Source organism: Pristiophorus japonicus, chromosome 19 (genome assembly GCF_044704955.1).
Source record: "Pristiophorus japonicus isolate sPriJap1 chromosome 19, sPriJap1.hap1, whole genome shotgun sequence".
NCBI lineage: Eukaryota > Metazoa > Chordata > Chondrichthyes > Pristiophoridae > Pristiophorus > Pristiophorus japonicus.
In genome coordinates this window covers 91,059,414-91,073,957 of record NC_091995.1, presented here as the reverse complement: position 1 = coordinate 91,073,957, position 14,544 = coordinate 91,059,414, and the positions used below count along the sequence as shown (strand labels likewise).

General features: G+C 49.4%; 1 protein-coding gene across 3 annotated transcripts in view; it reads left to right on the top strand.

The window, feature by feature from the left end:
• The window catches only part of LOC139230528 (serine-rich adhesin for platelets-like), a 31,006-nt gene that overhangs the window by 9,601 nt on the left and 6,861 nt on the right, over nucleotides 1-14,544 (top strand). For 2 of the 3 annotated variants that reach the window (XM_070862362.1, XM_070862361.1), the window contains exons 4-7: nucleotides 3,406-3,462; nucleotides 6,969-7,112; nucleotides 8,461-8,602; nucleotides 10,814-11,484. In XM_070862362.1, the coding sequence (XP_070718463.1) occupies nucleotides 3,406-3,462; nucleotides 6,969-7,112; nucleotides 8,461-8,602; nucleotides 10,814-11,484 (1,014 nt within the window). The remainder of the gene's footprint in view (nucleotides 1-3,405; nucleotides 3,463-6,968; nucleotides 7,113-8,460; nucleotides 8,603-10,813; nucleotides 11,485-14,544) is intronic. The other variant, XM_070862360.1, reaches the window with a different exon arrangement.

Below are 14,544 nucleotides of genomic sequence, written 5' to 3'. Positions count from 1 at the left end.
TTAAAGTAATTGGGAGGAGGTTTAGAGGGGCAATTTCTTCACCCAGAGGGTGGTGGGGGTCTGGAACTCACTGCCTGAAAGGGTGGTAGAGGCAGAAACCCTCACCACATTTTAAAAACGACCTGTATGTGCACTTGAAGTGCCGTAACCTACAGGGCTACGGACCGAGAGCGGGAAAGTGGGATTAGGCCGGGTGGCTCTTTGTCGGCCGGCGCGGACACGATGGGCTGAAATGGCCTCCTTCCGCGCTGTGATTCAAAAGACGGCACCTCTGAGGGTGTAGGAGTGTCAGCCTAGATTTATGTGCTCCACTGGGATTTGAACCCACAACCTTCTGACTCCGAGATGAGGGTGCAACCCACTGAGCCACGGCTGACACTGGTTGAGGGAAGAATGTTGGCTAAGTCGCCAGGAGAACACCTTGCTCTTCTTCAAAGACGTGTGGGCCCTTGAACTGGAACAGACAGGCCGGTCCTTGGCTTAATGTCTCCTCTGAAGGTCGGCACCTCCAGAAATTCAGCATTCCCACATTGCTCCACTGAAGTGTCGGCCTAGATTATGTGCTCAAGCCTTGAGCCCATTGCCTGCTATCTCAGAAACAATAACAGCTGAGCCAATATGACACTCACTTTTAATATTGCGCAACTGGCTTTCTGTGTGAAATTCCGAACTCGTGACCTCAAATTGTTCCCGCCGCTATCGCTTATGCCAAAGCTGTAATCACTAAGGACTTCACCCTATTGTTATGTAGCACTGTAAGTTCTCTCCTGGCAACGCACAAGCAAAAGACTGCGGATGCTGGAATCTGAAATAAAAACAGAAATCTCAGCGGGTCAGGCAGCATCGGTGCAGAGAATATTAGTTCCAGAATAAAGGGCCGCCCATTTAAAACGGAGATGAGGAGGAATTTCTTCTCTGAGGGTGGTGAATCTGTGGGATTCTCTGCCCCAGAGAGCTGTGGAGGCTGGGTCATTGAATATATTTAAGATGGAGATACACGGATTTCTGAACGATAAGGGAGTGAAGAGTTATGGGGAGTGGGCAGGGAAGTGGAGCTGAGGTAGAAGATTAGCCACGATATTGAATGGCGGAGCAGGCTCGAGGGGCCGAATGGCAGACTTGCACTCCGATTTCGTATGTAGAAACAGAGTTAACGTTTGGGGTCTGTGACCCTTCGTCAGATCTGGAAAAGTTTGAGATGTAACAGATTGTTAAGGGAGTGCAGGGGGCAGGGAAAGGGGGGAGGGGAGGAAAGAACAAAAGGGAAGGTCTGTGATAGGGGGGAAGGCAGGCGAGATTAGAGAGACAAAAGGGATGATGGGCCGAATTGAGATGGTAATGGGGACACGTTAGAAAAAGGTGAGTCTAGATAGGGTGTGAATGGGAGAATAATTACCAGCTGCCACGGGAAACAGAGAGGAATAAAAACATAAGATCGGGGCTGGGGGGGGGGATCGGGACGGGACGGACGGACACAAGGGAGCCAAATATGGGCAGAGATTCCGGTCTGAAGTTGTTGAACTCGACGTTGAGTCCAGAAGGCTGTCAAGTGCCTCAACAAACCTTTTTGAGAAGGTGACTGCAATTGAGGGAAGCAGCAGGGTGGCTTTGCAATACACGGCACTAGCCATTTCCTGGCTGGCCTTGGATGGTCCGGAATCCAATCCAGACCCGGGAGGCAGGGTGACAGTCTCCAGTCCGTTAGTGTCCCCTTCTCACAGCGACTGGGCTAGGCGGAGGCTTACCATGGACTTGCCCGCGGCTGTGGTCACAGTGCATGTTATGTTCAGAATGACTCCACAAGACTGTTGTGACCTTGGTCTCTTTATTGTAACTCCAGAGTGCAGAAGCAGCATGGTCGGCTGCCTTTTATACCTGCTTGCCCAGGGTGTGCAGGTGACCCTTGGGTCTCCCACAAGTGCGCCCCCTGGTGGCAAGTCTTACACAATGGTGATGTTTACATACATAACATCGCGCTGCCCTGGGAGACGGGCAGGGTGACACGTTGTCGTGGACGGGCCAAAGGAGCGGCGGGAGACTGTGGAGGGGCGCGATATGTGCGCGCACTAGGTCCGTGCAGCAGAGCTGGTCTCCAGTTGTCTTGGCTAATCCTTGCCACTGGACCAAGACCTCGCTCTGTCAAGCCCGTGTGGTGGCTGGTGTGCAACGGTCACCCCACGTTAATAAAATCCACGCACAGGCATCTTCAGGATATAGTTCGGGTCCTTCTTTGAAACACCTGTGAACTTGTCCTTTTTTTTTTGGCGTGGAAGCAAGTCATCCTCGTTTCGAGGGAACGCCTATGATGATGATGCTGATGAAGGAGGGAGCAGAGAACCGAGGCAGTCCAACCTCCATTTTGAAAAACGTCAATCTGGGTGGCAGGGCTGTATACCTTGCACAAGGGCGCACAATTGGAGTGAAATCGGGTAGCACTTTTTTCACACGCAGGGTAGTGGAAATGTAGAACTCTTTTTTTTTTTCAGTCTTGAGATCGACAGATGTTAATCGGGTAAGGTTATCGAGGGATACGGGTCAAAGGCGGGAAAATGGAGGCGAGGTACAGATCAGCCATGATCTGATTGAATGGTGGAACAGGCTCGAGGGGCTGAATGGCCTCCTCCTGTTCCTCTGTACTTGGGAATGAAGTAACGCTTTATGTTTTATTTCGCAAACTCGGCAACAATAGCATTTTTTTAACAAAAGAGGAAGAGAATAAAGACTTGCATTTATATAGCGCCTTTCACGACCACCAGACGTCTCAAAGCACATTATGGCCAATGAAGTACTTTTGGAGTGTAGTCACTGTTGTAATGTGGGAAACACGGCAGCCAATTTGCGCCCAGCAAGCTCCCACAAACAGCAATGTGATAATGACCCAGATAATCTGTTTTGTTATGGAAGTACTGAGAGATAAATATTGGCTGCATGACACTGGGGATAACTCCCCTGCTCTTCTTCGAAATAGTGCCGCAGGATATTTTACGTCCAGCTGAGAGAGCAGACGGGGCCTCGGTTTAACGTCTCATAAGAACTTAAGAATTAGGAACAGGAGTAGGCCGAAAGGCGGCACCTCCGACAGTGCGGCACTCCCTCAGCAACTGCACTGGGAGTGCCAGACTAGATTTTTGTGCTCAAGTTCCTGGAGTGGGACTTGAACCCACAACCTTCTGACTCGGAGGCGAGAGTGCTGCCCACTGAGCCACAGCTGGCACTGCAGCTGGCAGTCAACTGGTTTTCTGGAGAAAGGGTGTGAAATGGGGCAAAGGTTGACAATAACTCATCAAATGGCTTTTTCCTGTTTTGTTTTCCAATTAAAACAACTGTCCTTTTAAATTGGAAGAACAATCTTGCAAAAATGAAGTTCTTTAAATATATCTTTTTTTATAATGCTTTTATTTTCAGAGAACGCATCTCCCTACTGATTACAACCTCACCATATTCTTGGACCCTGCGGGTTTGGTAAGTTGCAGTTCATCCTGTGCTATTTAAAGGCCGATTAGATTATGCTGTATAAGTCAAATATCTCAATTGGTAAAAATGTTATTTTGCGCAGTGACCAGACTCTCTCGTTCTCCCAGGGGTTCTATTGGAGAGAAAGCAGGAAAGGGGTACTGTGGTGAATGATCAGCCATGATCTTATTGAATGGTGGTGCAGGCTCGAAGGGCCGAATGGCCTGCTCCTGCACCTATTTTCTCTGTTTCTATGAAACATTCTGCACTGTCTGGATTGTTCCATTCCCTTCCCCTTGTGCTCACCTCCATCCCCATTTCATGATGACACCTCGGGGGAATATTCTAGAAAACATTGAATCCCTGTCTCTTGTTTTAAACCAGTAGTTTTTTAAACATGAATTTCTCCCTATTTTTTTTCTTCCTCTCCCTGATAACTTTTTTTTTGAATTTCCTCGAACTGTTAATTACACTTTAAAAAAAAAAATTGTTCCTGGGATGTGGGCGTCGCTGGCAAGGCCGGCATTTATTGCCCATCCCCAATTGCCCCTTGAGAAGGTGGTGGTGAGCCGCCTTCTTGAACCGCTGCAGTCCGTGTGGTGAAGGTGCTCCCACAGTGCTGTTAGGGAGGCAGTTTCAGGATTGTGACCCAGCGACGATGAAGGAACGGCCGATATATTTCCAAGTCGGGATGGTGTGTGACTGGGAGGGGAACGTGGAGGTGGTGGTGTTCCCATGCGCCTGCTGCCCTTGTCCTTCTAGGCGGTAGAGGTCGCGGGTTTGGGAGGTGCTGCCGAAGAAGCCTTGGCGAGTTGCTGCAGTGCATCTTGTAGATGGTACACACTGCAGCCAGGGGGCGCCGGTGGTGGAGGGAGTGAGTGTTGAAGGTGGTGGATGGGGTGCCGATCAAGCGGGCTGCTTTGTCCTGGATGGTGTCGAGCTTCTTGAGCGTTGGAGCTGCAACTCATCCAGGCAAGTGGAGAGTGTTCCATCACACTCCTGACTTGTGCCTTGTAGATGGTGGAAAGGCTTTGGGGAGTCAGGAGGTGGGACACATAACATGAAAAGAGGCCACTTAGTCCATTTTCATGGTAAGTCTTTGTAATGTGTGCACCTGTGAATATGCTCACAGGCTTGTAGAGCTGTTGACACCCTGTGCGGAGGGGAGCGGTCAGGTCGAAAGGCCTCCTCGTAGGACTGCTCCTGGGCACGGCCAAGGGGGCCATCAGCCGGTCCAGGCAGCGGACGGTCGAGGGGGTCGTTGAGCTCGACTGCCTGCCTCTCTTCCACGGTTACATCCGCGCCAGGGTGTCCCTGGAGATGGAGCACGCGGTGTCCACCGGTACGCTCGCGGCCTTCCGCGAGAGGTGGGCGCCGGAGGGACTGATTTTAAATGTCTAAAGTTTAATTTGCTTATTGTGTCGGTTTTAGTGCTCTCCCCCCGTTTAGCCAGGGGCACTTGTATAATTTGTGTTTTTAGTGCCCTCAAAAAAAAAACAAGGGGGCACTTGTTTGAAAATGTTTAGAGTGTGCCCCCCCCCCCCCACCCTCCTTTAATCAGGGTCACTTGATTTAATGTTTTATTTTGTTCACAACAAAATAGTTGTAGAGCTGTTGAGTTGGGAGTGGCTTAGCCAGTCACATGATGTTCACAAGACTCAATAAAACCCCGGCCAGTTGGGTTTAGGGGATCCACGATGGGGCAGGTGGTTGTGAGCCTGGTGGATGAACCGGTAATGTGTCGTGTGATTGTTAAACCTTTTGCTAATAAACCAACTCGTTCTTAATAGCAATGTGTTGCTATGAATTCTAAAGCAAAGAACCCAGGAAGCAAATACATTACAGTATTCGCAGGATTACTTACACTCTCCTACATGCTCTTTCTGTTCTGAAAGTGAGACCATTCGCTGGCATTCATCTTTTCCCTACCCGCTCCTCGATCATTCCTCCGACAGACCACAGGAGGCTTCGAAAACCCATTTTGATGTCATCTGACCACATCCGATTCTTCTTCTCAACTTTTGGTATACTGCGCAAGGAAATAAAATCTTTCATTCACTTACACAGCCCACAAAAAGAGTTAAATTATGCACATTCACAATGGGGCTGAAATTGTGCCCCAACTGAAAGTAGGCGCACCTCCATGAGGGCGGAGAGTCGAGCGATTATTGAGGACTTTTTCATATTATAAATTTTTTTTTAACATTTCATCTGTCGTTCCCGTCACTCTCGGCCCGGGGGCTATTTAGGTCATAATATGTCTCTATTTATCTATAGAATAACTCCACGAGGCCTAGTGCTGTGCTTGAACTACTGTGACCTTAGTGTCTTTATTGTCTGCAGAGTGCCTTCACCGCATGGTGACCAGCTTTTTATACAGCTCCTGCCTGGGCCTCCCACAGTTACACCCTCTAGTGGTACCAGCACAGTATATACACACAATATACATATATGACCGGGTGGGCCGGCCTAGCCGTCTGCCCCCGGTCGGTGAGGCCTATCTGCACTATTACCGTCTCTTAGAGGCGCTAATGGACCTCAGGAGGAGGGCAATTTCGGCCCCAACGTTGTTCCAGCGCCTGGCCTTTGTGTGGGCTGGCATACCGAAGCATGCTGGGCAATAAATTGTAAATGGCACCTTTTTTTTTCTATTGGGATGACAAGTGTCTGCTGAGAATGTTGTAGGGCACAGCGTGGGCACGTGTTTAGTTGTACTTGCGATCTCTTGTGTAACTTTGCAAACCAGCATTTCTTTTTAAAAAAAAAAACTTTTTATTCAATTGCACTTTCTTCTGCTTTGCACCAGATTGTTAATACGAGCTGTTTGAAGCACTGAAGGTGGGAGAGTGCAGAACTGCACGCACTTTGTTCACAGTGATTTATCTCCAGATAAAGGATGACATTTGTTCTTCACTTCCTCTGCCTATCTTTTGTCCCCTCCCAGGCACAAGTAGAGGGAGCTTTACTCTGTATCTAACCCCGTGCTGTACCTGCCCTGGGAGTGTTTGATGGGGACAGTGTAGAGGGAGCTTTACTCTGTACCTAACCCCGTGCTGTACCTGCCCTGGGAGTGTTTGATGGGACAGTGTAGAGGGAGCTTTACTCTGTATCTAACCCCGTGCTGTACCTGCCCTGGGAGTGTTTGATGGGACAGTGTAGAGGGAGCTTTACTCTGTATCTAACCCCGTGCTGTACCTGCCCTGGGAGTGTTTGATGGGACAGTGTAGAGGGAGCTTTACTCTGTATCTAAACCCCTGTACCTGCCCTGGGAGTGTTTGATGGGGACAGTGTAGAGGGAGCTTTACTCTGTATCTAACCCCGTGCTGTACCTGCGGTATTTTAACTTCCCTGCATCTACCCGATCAAAGCCCTCGATTAGGCCATCTCGAAGTCCCTTTTTGAGGAAAGGTGGCCAGCCCCAGTGAGTGTCCTGCAGAATGATGGGAACGATGGTTGGGTAACTGTTCTCTCCGGATTGACCTTGACCCGTCAACCTTTTTGTTTCAACCCCTCAGGACAGCTGTTGTGAAGACTTACAGGTGATGTTGTCGCTGAAACAGTCAATCGGGCACCTGTACAGACACTCCGTGGGCCCTCTGCAAGACCTGACCTTCAAAGTCCTCGGCGAGCTGGGTTTTTTAAAGGACTGTCCTGTTCGTGTAAGTTTTCTGTTTTTCCATGCGGTTTTTGCAGGCGGTGCATGCAGTTCTAGCCCTCTTTCTCCCTCCCCCGCGCCCCACGGCGACTCCCATTGTAACCGTAGTGCCCAAGAACCTTTGCGGACAATGGCTCTGCTTCTCTCAATGCTAGCAGTGGAAGTTGTCTCACCACAAAGGGCGAGTGATTGCTCCGTTCAAAATGGATGGAGAAACGCCGGGGGAGTGCGTTGGACACCACCTTTCACCCCAGCCCCCGCATCCCCCCCCACCTTGAATGTGGGTTCGAATCAACCCACTGATGGGATGAAATGTCCCTCCTTTATCTGCTGGCTGGGAGAATCTTGTGGGAGATGAGTTCCTTGGTGGAGCACAGTTCCACAGCGTCAAACTGCATCAGCCGTGGCTCTGTGGGCAGCACCCTTGCCTCTGAGTCAGAAGGTTGTGGGTTCGAGTCCCACTCCAGGGACTGGAGCATGTAAATCTAGACTGACACTCCCAGTGCAGTGCTGAGGGAGCACTGCACTGTCAGAGGTGCTGTCTTTCGGATGAGGCGTGAAACCAAGGCCCTGTCTGCTCTCTCAGGTGGATGTAAAAGATCCTGTGGACAGTTATCCCCGGTGTCCTGAGGCCAATATTTATCCCTCAATCAACATAGCAAAAACAGATTATCTGGTCATTATCACATTGCTGTTTGTGGGAGCTTGCTGTCTGCAATTTGGCTGCCATGTTTCCCACATTGCAACAGTGACTACACTCCAAAAGTACTTCATTGGCTGTAATGTGTTTTGAGACGTCCGGTGGTTGTGCAAGGTGCTATATAAATGCAAGTCTTTCTTTTACCCCTAATTGTTGCCAAACTGGCACTGGATGGCGGGGGGGGGGGGGGGGGGGGAGTGCGGATATGGATAGGAGAATAATTGGGGGTATTTTTTTTTTTTGAAGCAGGTTCGAAAGACGTATTTATATAACGCCTTTTATGACCTCGGAATGAGGTGGGGCCTCGGTTTAACATCTCATCCGAAAGACATCAGAACATAAGAAATAGGAGCAGGAGTCGGCCATTCGGCCCCTCGAGCCTGCTCCGCCATTCAATACAATCATGGCTGATCTTCTGCCTCAACTCCACTTTCCTGCACTATCCCCATATCCCTTGATTCCCTTAATCTCCAAAAATCTATCGTTCTCTGTCTTGAATATACTCAACAACTGAGATAATTCCAAAGCCTCACCATGCTGAGTGAAAGACGGCACCTCCGACACTGCGGCACTCCCTCAGCACTGCACTGGGGGTGTCAACCTAGATTCTGCTCTCAAGCCTCTGACTGTGACCCTTTCATTCCCACCCTAGGAATCCTTTAACTGTGAAATGAAGCGATTGGATTCACCACATCTTTTCCGGAAGTTGCTGGAACACTTCAGATCCTATGATAATAAATTCGAGCTGAAACAATGTGACTTTGAACGATGCACTTTATATAACTGCGTGACAGGTAAGGGCAGTCCTGTTTCATTGCGGTGGTGGGTAGTAAGGGGGTGGGGTGGGGTTGTACGAGGGCGGATAAACCGTGGGGCTGTAGCTGCAGGCCCACCAAATAAATGTAGGGGCAAAGATATATAAGGGCTCCTAAATAGGCTGAATAGAATAGACAATGAGAGGAAAAAAAAATGCCTATATACACTAATATGAGTACATACAGAACAGAATATGTTCTAGCTTGTTTTATTAGATATGTTGCTGTTGAGAGAATTTTGCATTTATGTTTAGGAATCTAGTATTGCAATGTTACCAGAACATATACCTACTTGTTACAGAATATCTGCTTTCATTGTTGAATATACTGGCCTATGTTTCCGTACTCAGAATCAGAATCATATCCGTAATGTAATGAACATGAACAAACAGAATTGTCGGCCCCTTGGGATCAGTTTGCCCCCGGCCCATCAGGCCCTGAATCTGGCCCTGCCCCCCGGCCCATCAGGCCCTGAATCTGGCCCTGCCCCCCAGCCCATCAGGCCCTGAATCTGGCCCTGCCCCCCGGCCCATCAGGCCCTGAATCTGGCCCTGCCCCCCGGCCCATCAGGCCTTGAATCAGGCCCTGCCCCCGGCCCATCAGGCCCTGAATCTGGCCCTGCCCCCCGGCCCATCAGGCCCTGAATCTGGCCCTGCCCTCCAGCCCATCAGGCCTTGAATCAGGCCCTGCCCCCGGCCCATCAGGCCCTGAATCTGGCCCTGTCCCCGGCCCATCAGGCCCTGAATCTTGCCCTGCCCCCCGGCCCATCAGGCCCTGCCCCTGGCCCATCAGGCCCTGAATCTGGCCCTGCCCCCCGGCCCATCAGACCCTGCCCCTGGCCCATCAGGCCCTGAATCTGGCCCTGCCCCTGACCCATCAGGCCCTGAATCTGGCCCTGCCCCCCGGCCCATCAGGCCCTGCCCCAGGCCCAGGCCCTGAATCCGGACCTGGGGTTGTACTTTGCGCTTGAGGGCAACAGTAATATGAGGGAGGGCGGACGCTTAACTTTGGCATTCACCGCTTGAGAGAGAAACTGGCTGGAGGTTCTGATAACTGGAGCAATCTTTACCCTCTTAGTCATAGAATGATGCAGCACAGCAGGCCATTCGGCCCATCGTGCTTGTGCCGGCTCTTTAAAAGAGCGATCCATTTATTCTCACTCCCCCTGCTCTATTCCCATAAGCCCTGCAAATATTTCCTATATCCAATTCCCTCTTTTTTTAAAAAGAGAGTTACTATTGAATCTGATTCCATCAGGAAGAGCGGGCATGGGCATGATAGGCCAAATAGCCTCCTTCTGTGCTGTATGAGGCCATGAATGACAGCTGTAGCTGGGGCTTGTCACCTAGGGCTTGCCGTTTAAAGTTGTCCCAGCACACTACTCCCGCCGAGACACAAGTTTGGGCCGTAGCTGACCTGTCTGGTGCGTTTGTGTTACGGAAAGGGATGGAAACTCCAAGGGAGTGCCTTTGCCTCTTGGCTAACGATCAATTGGCAGCAGTGCAGGAGTTATCTGCTATGCGATCGGCTGGGTAAATCACTGGGCCAGAGCGAGGTTATTGCAAGGCTCACTGAATTCCGCCCTATAGGAGCTGCCTGCCTTGTGTCCTCCCGATGACTCAGTCAAGTGACCTTGCCACCTTGTGTGTGTGTGTGTAGCATTTAACCAGGATCGATTCCGGATCTGAAACTGGTCTGCGCTGTGCTGGTTTTTTGGGCGCTATGAAGGTGCCAATATGGCGGGAATGACAGGCGCGCACGTTTGCGGCTGGAAGTGCACCACCCGCCATTTTGGTTAAGGATAAAAGATGGTTGTCCTTTACACAAATGGGCTTTTTGCATATGCAACTAAATGGCACAATGCCTATTTTGAGGCCCCCTCTCCGTTGGTATATATATTTTTTAAATGTAACCATTCACGGGCTGTGGGCATCGCTGGCAATGCCCATCCCTAATTGCCGGCACTGGCTGCACTCAACGAAACCAGACCTAGGGATAGCGAGCAGTGGCCCGATCTTGCACGACTTTTCAGCTCTGTTACAATGAATCCCAATATCTGAGGAAGGTACCCTGCACCTCGCCCCCTCCCCCACACCCAAATATGGCTCCATTGGTAGCACTGTCGCCTCTGAGTCAAAAGAGTGCAGTAGCCAAATAATGTTTTTTTTTAAACCCTCTCCAATGTTTTAGGGCACATTGAGACACCTGTGTCGACAGTAACACCTGCTGCATTGGCTTCAGCAAAAGAAGCAGGAATTTTCGTCCGTGGATCCAATGCCACTGTAACAACCGAAACCAGTGCAACCAATCGCAGTCCATCTTTAAACAATGGCACCCTAGCAACCAGAACCAATACAACCAATCGCAGTCCATCCTTAAACAATGGTACCCTAGCAACCAGAACCAATACAACCAATCGCAGTCCATCCTTAAACAATGGCACCAGTGCAACCAATCGCAGTCCATCTTTAAACAATGGTACCCTAGCAACCAGAACCAATGCAACCAATCGCAGTCCATCCTTAAACAATGGCACCAGTGCGACCAATCGCAGTCCATCCTTAAACAATGGCACCCTAGCAACTGGAACCAATGCAGCCAATCGCAGTCACACCCTAGCAACCGAAATGAAGCCCAGTCCATCCTTAATCAATGAAACCGGAGCCAACCGAACCAATGCCAGCTCAACGTCTTTAGGCAACAAAAGCGATGGTGTTTTGGCAGCGACACAGGCGTGCAGCACTGACAACTCCCAGGCGTCCCGTTCCCTGGAAAGCCAAACAGTCGCGATCATTCTCGTCGCCAGCGTCCTCGCCAACATGATGTTCCTCGTGTGTTTGCTGAAAAGGAAACAGCAGCCGGTAAGTAGACATTTCTGAGAGATGTTCAAGAAGTCTTTCACAAGTGCTCTAACTTTTTTTTTTCGAAGCAAAATTATTGCAGCTCCGCACTGTCGCTCCCTATTGCACCTCGCAACAATGCCAACCTGCATTTATGTTGCGCCTTTATTGGAGTAAGATGTCAGAGCTCTTTTGCTTCTTCAATAAAACCTCAAGCCTGGAGTTAAACCTTCATTGCCCAAGCAAATTTCATGAAGCAGTAAGCGAGCCGGCGAACGATAATATAATGCTCAGCATTGTCTGTAAAACCTGGCTCCCTATTCTATTTCTGACTCGCTTTCATGCCAACTTTCCCCATTTATAAATTCCAGTGTTCACACTCTGACCTTGGCCAGGCTGACTGCTTCCTTTCCTTTGTGACTAGTACCGGTTTTTAACCAGGTCAGGGAGTCCAGGGCTAAGGGGAATATAGCCTAAAGAATTAGAGCCAGGCCTTTCAAGAGTGAAGTTAGGAAACACTTCAACAGACACAGGGCGATAGAAGTTTGTATCTCTCTTCCACAAACAGCGATTGATGCTAGATCAATTGGTAACTTTAAATCTGAGATTTTTGCTGACCAAAGGTAAAAGAAAGACTTGGATTTATAAAGCACCTTTCATGACCACCGGACGCCCCAAAGCGCTTTACAGCCAATGAAGTACTTTTTGGAGTGTAGTCGCTGTTGTAATGTGGAAAACGCAGCAGCCAATTTGCACACAGCAAGCTCCCACACACAGCAATGTGATAATGACCCAGATAATCATTTTTGTTATGTTGATTGAGGGATATATATTGGCCCCAGGACACTGGAGAGAACTCCTCTGCTCTTTGAAATAGTTCCATGGGAAATAGTGCCATGGGATCTTTTATTGTCCACCTGAGAGAGCAGTCGGGGCCTCGGTTTAATGTCTCATCCAAAGGACAGCACCTCTGACAGTGCGGCCCTCCCTCAGCGCTGCACTGGAGTCAGTTCCTCGAGTGGGACTTGAACTCCACAACATTCTGACTCAGAGGCAAGAGTGCTACCCACTGAGCCACAGCTTGGGTATAAAGGGATATGGGGCCAAAGGCGGGCATATGGAGTTCTAGATTTCCCCCACGAGGGGAAACATCCTCTCTGCATCAGTTGGCTGCCGCATTGCCTCCAGTATGGAGTTAGATCACAGATCAGCCATGATCTCATTGAATGGCGGAACAGGCTCGAGGGGCCGAATGGCCTCCTCCTATTACCAAGTCCATTATTTTCTTTCCTAAAAGTCCATGTCAAAAAGTCTCAATACTTCACCCTCGACCACCGGCTCCTCATTTATAGCAACACATTGGGTTTTGTTCCTTTTTTAATCGAAGGAATGATTGCTTGAGAAGAATAGTTCTGGTGGTTTTTTTTGTTTTGATGAGTTTTGGAGCACAAAGAGGAAATGGTCTAATTTGTTTGGCATCAAACGGCTTCCAAACTCTGCATTGAAAAACTTGGCCCCAAGGAATAGGTCATTGATTGAGAGCCAATACCACACTCCATTGTGTGAAAGTGCTCTGTCTCTGATCTCCAAAAACCTCACACTGCAAGCCAAAGTGGGCCATGGCTTGGTGGCTAGCACTTTCGTGTTCCGTGCCAGAAAGTTGTGGGTTCCAGTCCCAACCCAGACACGTAAGCATGAAATCTAGGCCAATACTCCCAGGTGGCTGGTGTGCAACGGCCACCCCACGTTAAAACAATCCACGCACAGGCATCTTCCACCCTTCAAAATGTAGTTCAGGACTTAGAATGTCAGATCCTTCATTGAAACACCCGTGAACTCCTCCCTTTTTGGTGTGGAAGCAAGTCAGCCTCGATACGAGGGACCGCCGAAAACTATACTATACTCCCTCAGTACTGTCGGAGGTGCCGTCTTTCAGATCAGACGTTAAACCGACCCCCCCTCCCCGCCCCCCCGTCTACCCTCTTGGGTGGCCATAAAAGTGCCCATTGCACTATTTCGAAGAAGAGCAGGGGAGTTCTCCCCAGTGTGAGAGAAGGCGGGAGTGGGGTACTGAAGCTGCCTGATCATATTGAATGGCGGTGCAGGCTCGAGGGGCCGAATGGCCTGCTCCTGTGCCTATTTTCAGTGTGTCCTGCCCAACATTTATCTTTCAACCAACATCACTAAAAATAACCAGATGATCTGGTCATTATTACGTTGCTGTTTGTGGGAGCTTGCTGTGTATAAATTGGCTGCCGTGTTTCCTACATTACAACAGTGACCACACTTCAAAACTACAACAGGGCAGGTTGAGAAAGCAATTTTTAAAAAAAGCTTATGGGCTTCATGAATAGAGGTATAGAGTACAAAAGTGTGGAAATTATGATGAATCTGTATAAAACACAGGTTTGGCCTCAACTAGACTCTTTTGTCCAATTCTGCGCACCATACTTTAGGAAGGATGTTATACATGCAGACTATAGATATACTCTCTGTGGTTGCATAAGTTGGAGACTTGTTACTTGATGTACTATCAATAAGGTTTACACTGTGTATATACTATGCTGGCACCACTAGAGGGTGCAACTGGTGGAGACTGGGGTTTCCTGCCCTGGTGGCAGGGGCTGTATAAAAGGGGAGCCACCATGCCTGTGCCTTATTCTGGAGTTACGAATAAAGGACCAAGGTCACCACAGTTTGAGTGCAACACATTGCCTCGTGGAGTCATTCATAGGTACATTACAGACATAACAGATGTGAAGGCCTTTAGAGAGGGTGCAGAAAAGATTTACAAGAATGGTTCCAGGGATGAGGGACTTCAGTTAGACTGGAGGAGCTGAGGTTGTTCTCCTTGGAGCAGAGAAGGTTGAGAGGAGATTTGATCGAGGTGTTCAAAATGATGAGGGGTCTGGACAGAGTAGATGGAGAGAAACTGTTCCCATTGGTGGAAGGGTCGAGAACCAGAGGACACAGATTTAAGGCGATTGGCAGAAGAACCAAAGGCAACACAAGGAAAAACCTTTTTACGCAGCGAGTGGTTAGGATCTGGAATGCGCTGCCTGAGAGGGTGGTGGAGGCAGA